We start from the raw sequence: 8,610 nt of genomic DNA on the forward strand, positions 1-8,610 counted from the left end.
TAAGTAGAGTATCAATATGGTGAGATGTGAATCCAGGACAACAGTGAGTGGTAGAGGATTTATATAACCAAGCCCGGAGCTATACTGGGATTTCTACCAATCAGTTTTGAAGAAGGCCATTCTTCACTGCCTAGAACAAACTACCTTCCTAGGGCTCAGATCCCACACTCCAATGAAAAGAGAATGTTCCAACCTGAACAGAGAAGGACAACTGTGGGAAAAAAAGGTCATGTACGCTCCATGTTTGCTGCTCCCAATTCAGACCAGTGTTGAATTAAAGATCGCATGTGGGAGCAGCGAACTGTGGACAGACATCAAACTTTATTCAGAACACATAATCCACCATAGTTTCTGAAAATGAACATTGGGTTTTCTGATCTGTCTGGGTAGATGTTGCCCTTAGGCACAGATCTAGGAACATTTTATCCTTAATCTTAATCGTTAGGGGGTAAAACTCCACTCTGACCTTAGATCAGTGTCCAGGGGAAACATCATCCTATGCCTTTCTGATCACCATAGAGACAGCCTGATCACCATAGAGACAGTCTGAGCACCACTCACCTGACACAAGCACGGCAAAGCAGTTCAGAGAATACTTTTATTATAGAAAAATAGTTTTATGTAAAAATAAATAAGTTACAGACTGAACATCAGCCCGCCCCCAATACCCCCTTCACCCCCACTGTTCTTAATCAACCATGGTGTCCAAAACACCTTTAACAAATCTCTTCCTTTGTCCTGTTCAACGGTCCATTCAGATCGAACGGTCGGTTAACAGTTTGTTAGTTCTACTAGATCTACAGACGTGTTCTTCTGTCCGTTAGATAGAAAGGGCCAGTCCAGAATAAAACCCACAGATATTGATCTGAGAGGATTTGATAGATGTAATATAGCAACAAAAAAACATTTATAGCCAACCGGAGGGCAAGGTAGAGCTATCATATTGTTCCTTTATAGCCAACCGGAGGGAAAGGTGGAGCTATCATATTGTTCCTTTATAGCCAACCGGAGGGCAAGGTGGAGCTATCATATTGTTCCTTTATAGCCAACCGGAGGGCAAGGTGGAGCAATCATATTGTTCCTTTATAGCCAACCGGAGGGCAAGGTGGAGCTATCATATTGTTCCTTTATAGCCAACCGGAGGGCAAGGTGGAGCTATCATATTGTTCCTTTATAGCCAACCGGAGGGCAAGGTGAAGCTATCATATTGTTCCTTTATAGCCAACCGTAGGGCAAGGTGAAGCTATCATATTGTTCCTTTATAGCCAACCGGAGGGCAAGGTGGAGCAATCATATTGTTCCTTTATAGCCAACCGGAGGGCAAGGTGGAGCTATCATATTGTTCCTTTATAGCCAACCGGAGGGCAAGGTGGAGCAATCATATTGTTCCTTTATAGCCAACCGGAGGGCAAGGTGGAGCTATCATATTGTTCCTTTATAGCCAACCGGAGGGCAAGGTGGAGCTATCATATTGTTCCTTTATAGCCAACCGTAGGGCAAGGTGGAGCTATCATATTGTTCCTTTATAGCCAACCGGAGGGCAAGGTGGAGCTATCATATTGTTCCTTTATAGCCAACCGGAGGGCAAGGTGGAGCAATCATATTGTTCCTTTATAGCCAACCGGAGGGCAAGGTGGAGCTATCATATTGTTCCTTTATAGCCAACCGGAGGGCAAGGTGGAGCTATCATATTGTTCCTTTATAGCCAACCGTAGGGCAAGGTGGAGCTATCATATTGTTCCTTTATAGCCAACCGGAGGGCAAGGTGGAGCTATCATATTGTTCCTTTATAGCCAACCGGAGGGCAAGGTGGAGCTATCATATTGTTCCTTTATAGCCAACCGGAGGGCAAGGTGGAGCTATCATATTGTTCCTTTATAGCCAACCGGAGGGCAAGGTGGAGCTATCATATTGTTCCTTTATAGCCAACCGGAGGGCAAGGTGAAGCTATCATATTGTTCCTTTATAGCCAACCGGAGGGCAAGGTGGAGCTATCATATTGTTCCTTTATAGCCAACCGGAGGGCAAGGTGGAGCTATCATATTGTTCCTTTATAGCCAACCGGAGGGCAAGGTGGAGCTATCATATTGTTCCTTTATAGCCAACCGGAGGGCAAGGTGGAGCTATCATATTGTTCCTTTATAGCCAACCGGAGGGCAAGGTGGAGCTATCATATTGTTCCTTTATAGCCAACCGGAGGGCAAGGTGGAGCTATCATATTGTTCCTTTATAGCCAACCGGAGGGCAAGGTGGAGCTATCATATTGTTCCTTTATAGCCAACCGGAGGGCAAGGTGGAGCTATCATATTGTTCCTTTATAGCCAACCGGAGGGCAAGGTGGAGCTATCATATTGTTCCTTTATAGCCAACCGTAGGGCAAGGGGGAGCTATCATACTGTTCCTGTATTGGGCATGTTTTTTTGCTTATAACTATCCAATAGGAGCTAGGGGCTAGCGGAAGTGGGGAAATGGGGGGAAGAGTCTAGGGCAAGGTCACGTTTCTATTGGGTAGGGAATAGGTGAAATTGCCTAGGGAGTAAGGACTAAGAGAAGTGCCTAGGGCTTAGGGGCTATATCTAGGGGTTGTTTCTGGACAGGACCATCGAAAGCCTCTACTTCCCATAGAACATCTCCAGCAGGACCTCCTCCATATTGACGGCTCCAATGATGGGCTTAAAGAAGAGCTGTGCCACCACTGGGGGGCTGATGGCCCTCAGCATTGCCAGGGCGATGAGCAGCTTGGCAAAGCGCGTGGCGTCGTCCCGGTGGATCAGCTTCACATACTCGTTGAGAGCCTGGTGGGCCTCGCGCCGCAGTGACTGGATGTAGTTGAGGTAGCACAGACCAGGGAGATCTGGGGAGAGGTGGAGGGGTTAGTAGGGGAGGAGAATAAATGAATTATCATATAGAAACTTTGGACAAGTACATGAGCTGTTTGGGTTTGAATTCAGGGAACCCGAGTCACCATGGTAACCAGGTGTCTCATCTGTTGAAAAATGAGAAGGTCTTGATTGTAGACTACCTCCCAAATCATCCACAAATATCTCACAACGCCCTCTGGCAAGGTTTCTGAAGTCCCCAGATATTGAAGGATGCAAATCTCTTAAACCCTAAAACAATACCACAAACTGCTTCCTTAGAAGTAGATGAAGGGAATGAATAGGCTAATATGGTGACTGTACACTGTGTTTAATGTTTAAAACATTAAGAACACCTGCTCTTTCCATTACATAGAATAACCAGGTGAATTCAGGTGAATCCTTATTGATGTCACTTGTTAAATCCACTTCAATCAGTGTAGATGAAGGGGAGGAGACAGGTTAAAGAAGGATTTTCAAACCCTGAGACAATTGAGACATGGATTGTTGAAAGGCACTTAAATACTTTTAAGGCGGTGATGCAACCGGTCAGGATGCTCTCGATGGTGCAGCGGTAGAACTTTTGAGGATCTAGGGGCCCATGCAAAATCTTTTTTGACAAAATATTGAAGTGCCTTCGAACGGGTATGGTAGTAGGTGCAAGGCGTGCCAGTTTGAGTGTCAAGAACTACAACGCTGCTGGGTTTTTCACGCTCAACAGTTTCCGGTGTGTATTAAGATTGGTCCACCACCCAAAGGACATCCAGCCAACTTGACACAACTCTGAGAAGCATTGGATGAATTGATGCTGTTCTGAGGGCAAAAGGGGTTCCTAATGTTTTGTACACTCAGTGTATGTTTTGGTTTAACTGGATTATAAATGTACTGTATATATACATATTGACTGCCTTTGATTATTAAAGTAGAAATGGTGCACAAATATATAATTTTAAATGACTGTTATATTAAATGAAATGCCACATGGAACATGAAATAAATCCGTTTTTTAATATAATCAAATGTCCTTTTGTGCATCCTCTGTGACTTCCAGGAAGATTTTAACCCACTTAACCCCAAAATTTCTCCAAGTTTTAACAATCACTGAAAAGCCCTAGTTATTTTGTTACTTTGACAAAGTCATTTCTGAAGATAATTTATACTGTTTTTGGCCATTTTATTGTGTTTTGTCATGGAAAACTAAGTGTGTCATGCATAAAACTTCAACCGTGTTACCCATAGATACCGTCCGCAAGGCAATCAAACCCTCTGCAAGGCAATCAAACAAACGAAATACCGGTACAGGGACAAAGTGGAGTCGCAATTCAACGGCTCAGACACGAGACGTATGTGGCAGGGTCTGCAAGAAATCACGGATTACAAAAAGAAAACCAGCCACGTCACGGACACCGATGTCCCATTTCCAGACAAACTAAACACCTTCTTTGAGAATAATACAGTGCCAACGTCGCGGCCCACTAACAAGGACTGCGCACCCCCCTCTCCTTCTCCGTGGCCGACGTGAGTAAAACATTTAAACGTGTTAACCCTCGCAAGGCTGTTGGCACCGACGACATCCCAAGCCGCGTCCTCAGAGCATTCGCAGACCAGTGGCTGGTGTGTTTACAGACATATTCAATCACTCCCTATCCCAGTCTGCTGTCCCCACAAGCTTCAAGATTGCCACCATTGTTCCTGTTCGAAGAAGGCAGAGATAACTGAAGTAAATGACAATCGCCCCGTAGCACTCACTTCTGTCATCATGAAGTGTTTTGAGAGACTAGTCAAGGATCATATCACCTCCACCTTACCGGCCACCCTAGACCCACTTCAGATTGCATACCCCCCCAACAGGTCCACAGACGATGCAATCACCATCACACTGCATCACACCGCCCCCAGGTGGTGTAGGTAGGAAACAACATCTCCACTTTGCTGACCCTCAACATTGGGGCCCCACAAGGGTGCGTGCTCAGCCCCCTCCTGTACTCCCTGTTCACCCACAACTGCGTGGCCACGCATGCCTCCAACTCAATCATCAAGTTTGCAGACGACACAACAGTAGTGGGCTTGATCACCAACAACGACGAGACAGCCTACAGGGAGGAGGTGAGGGCACTCGGAATGTGGTGTCAGGAAAATAACCTCTCACTCAACGTCAACAAAACAAAGGAGATGATCGTGGACATCAGGAAACAGCTAAACCCTAAACAGCTAAACAGCTAAACCCTATTGACGGGACAGCAGTGGAGAAAGTGGAAAGTTTAAGTTCCTCGGCATACACATCACAGACCAACTGAAATGGTCCACCCACACAGACAGTGTGGTGAAAAAGGCGCAAGAGCGCCTCTTCAACCTCAGGAGGCTGAAGAAATTTGGCTTGTCACCCAAAACCCTGGCAAACTTTTACAGATGCACAATCAAGAGCATCCTGTCGGGCTGTATCACCATCTGGTACGGCAACTGTTCCGCCCTTAACCGCAAAGCTCTCCAGAGGGTAGTGCGGTCTGCACAACGCATCACTGGGGGCAAACTACCTGCCCTCCATGACACCTACAGCACCCGATGTCACAGGAAGGCCAAAAAGATCATCAAGGACAACAACCACCCGAGCCATTGCCTGTTCACCCTGCTATCATCCAGAAGGCGAGGTCAGTACAGGTGCATCAACGCTGGGAGCGAGAGACTGAAAAACAGCTTCTATCTCAAGGCCATCAGACCTCTAAACAGCTATCACTAACTCAGAGAGGCTGCTGCCTACACTGAGACCCAATCACTGGCCAATTTAATAAATTAAATACTAGTCATTTTAAACAATGTCACTTTAAATAATTCCACTTTAATAATGTTTACATATCTTACATTACTCATATCATATGTATATACTGTATTTTATACCATCTATTGCACCTTGCCTATGCCGCTCGGCCATCGCTCATCCATTCTTTTATATGTACATATTCTCATTCGCCCCTTTAGATTTGTGTGTATTAGGTAGTTGTTGTGGAATTGTTAGATTACTTGTTAGATATTACTGCACTGTCGGACCTAGAACCACAAGCATTTCTCTACACTCGCATTAACATCTGCAAACCATGTGTATGTGACCAATAAAATTAGATTTGATACTGTTTGTTTTGTGAAGCTTGCATTCAATTGCCCCTCCCTTTTGCACACAACAGGCTTCCATTCCCCCTGTCACAAGGAGATTTATGACTGATTTAAGATGAAGTCTTCAATACTGTTGGTCAACCTTGTTTTTGCTCTTGAGATGGAAAAACATGTATTTTTTAAGGTGAATATGTGCTCTTTATGGCAGAATCTTAAAATTCGGTGATTCGTTTTTTTTTTTATCAAGGTACTCTACTCAAAAGGCACCTATAGGCTTAATTGGTGGAACGACCCAATTGTTCATTATGCACGAAATTACCCACATATTAAATCAGCTTTGTTTGTTTTCTGTATAAAATACAAACATGTAACTGCTTTCCAAACTTTCAGAAGTAGAGACAGAGTAATGTATTAAATTGCATATAGGGTATGTAGGCTATACCATTACATGAACTCAATCAAGGACACAACGAGACAATGATTAGTGAGTAAATAACCTGCGTTATTAAAGCACCCAGCCCACCTGAGTTGAAGAGCACGGCTCCTTTGAGGTAGGCATATTCCTTGGTACTGATGTCTAAACCCCAACACTTTTTCAGGAACGCTTTGATGCCCTGGATATCCGCGAGAGAGACCCCGGGTGTTCCCGCGCTCTGCTCCGGCTCAACCTGTCTGTCCATTAAGCTGCCTTGGCTGACACAGCCACCGGTCAGGATCCGCTGCAACATGCTAGGTTCCGCGGTCTCCGTGGTCTCGAAGTCCACCCGGTCCTGCGCGAGGCCCAGCACAAGCAGCGGCACCCAGCCGTTCCGAACGAGCAGCAGCTGGTCATCCTCGGGAAGCTCGCGGAAACACGGCACATTCTTTACAAATCGCAGAGTCTTCATGAGGACCGTAGATGCGGCTTTGCAGGTCACCTGGGGGGACCGGAGAGAACCCCGTCGCAGCAAGGAACCGCAAGAGCAAGCCTGTTGCTGCCTAAGCTCGAACCTCGAAGAAGAGGAACAGGAGGAGACCTTGAGGTCTTGGTGCTGCTGGGTGTGTTGTGGTTGTGATGTTGGTTCCTCGGTGGTCGTGAGGCTGTCGTTCTTCAGTATGTTGTACAGGATGCTGTTGTTATTGTTTTGCCCGCCGGCACCCTGACAGTGACAGCCCTCCAGAGTGGCCATGGCCGGTGGCGCGCGCTACATCCAGAGAGGGGGAGGGTGGTTTTTGTCCCCTATTACCCCCGCGCGAACAGCAGCACATTTATACTAGCTCCCGTCTGTCCTCGAGCTTTGAGGACTTGTTGTTTAGACTTTTTACATATTCCACCTCAGAGACGCCTCCCACTCACTCACTCACTCACTCACTCACTCACTCACTCACTCATGCTCTCTCTCTCTCTCCCCCCCCCCCCCCCTTCTCCCTGTGCTGCTCCAGTCCTCCCCAGCACATGCACCCAGAGGGAGCCAGCTGCTGCAAGATGAATAGTAAGGTCATTCCAGTATCATAAAATAACATGTTAAGCAGCATCACTCCTTCAGTTAGTTTAAAATAGCCTATACAGGAAAAGGACAAACTGTACCTCAGGGTATACCAATTATATCACACAAGGAGGCAGACAGAGAGACTGAGGGGGCAGACAGACTGACTGATTCTATACCCTTGAGGTTATCCAGTTCTTTTTGGACACAACGGTCTATATATTTATCTCACTATCCCAAAAGCAAAACAAATATCCATACCTACTCTATGTCTGTGAATGAGTGTGTGTGTCTGTGTGTGCACACTTGTATTTGTGTGTGTGAGAGAGCTACTATATTTTTTGGATTTTGCCTTGACTCCCTCACAGCACCGTTAATCAGCTGTTAGCCGGTAAAAAATAGGCCAGAGACAGAGCTGAAGGCTTAATTATTTTAGGGAGAATTTATCTGATTTTCTATGTGAAAGGAGCAGAGAGAGCAGCGCTGGGAAGGCCTGGCGTTAACCTTGACTCGGACACACTGTTATTGATTTAACTATGAAAACTGGAACGCTTGAATTATGATGTCATGACTCAACGCTCCCTGCACATCTGTCACCAGGGGTGGGGTGGGGGGTGGACTAACCTGGAGGAAGGAAGGTAGGGAGAGAGGGAGGGAGAGATAGATAGAGAGAAGGACAGAGAGAAAGACACATATGGGGCATCAAGTATAGGAAAGGTTGTAAGTGCATGAGCCTTGAGAGTGTGTTAGCACATTTGGTAGTCCAGGGGAGAGCCTGAACAAAGACCTCCACACTGCCTCTACTATATAGTGTTTAGAAAAGGTGTTTTTGGCCTTGGAGAAATGACTGGCATTGAGTGACTAGCTGTATTCATAAACAGGGGAGAGAGACCTCATTCTACTCTGTGTGCTCCAAGAACCCAAGACAGGAAGAGAAACTTTGACAGCAGCTTCAGAACATGTTTTACTTGCTATATTGTATTTACTTCACCACCATGGCCTTTTTTGCCTTTACCTCCCTTATCTCACCTCTTTTGCTTACATTGTATATAGACTTATTTTTCTACTGTATTATTGACTGTATGTTTGTTTTACTCCATGTGTAACTCTGTGTTGTTGCAATTGTAAATGAAAACTTGTTCTCAACTTGCCTACCTGGTTAAATAAAGGTGAAATAA

General features: G+C 45.6%; 1 protein-coding gene across 1 annotated transcript; it reads right to left on the reverse strand.

Moving 5' to 3' along the window:
- Positions 1 to 299: 299 nt before the first annotated feature.
- LOC106586722 (nuclear receptor subfamily 0 group B member 1) lies at positions 300 to 7,265 on the reverse strand. Its single transcript, XM_014174289.3, has 2 exons — positions 6,490 to 7,265; positions 300 to 2,854 (listed from the first exon to the last, which is right to left on the reverse strand). Exons 1-2 carry the CDS (start codon positions 7,133 to 7,135, stop codon positions 2,613 to 2,615), a joined length of 888 nt encoding a protein of 295 aa, XP_014029764.1. The 5' UTR covers positions 7,136 to 7,265; the 3' UTR covers positions 300 to 2,612.
- Positions 7,266 to 8,610: the final 1,345 nt, after the last annotated feature.

This window comes from Salmo salar, chromosome 25 (genome assembly GCF_965601325.2).
Source record: "Salmo salar chromosome 25, fSalSal1, whole genome shotgun sequence".
Classification (NCBI taxonomy): domain Eukaryota; kingdom Metazoa; phylum Chordata; class Actinopteri; order Salmoniformes; family Salmonidae; genus Salmo; species Salmo salar.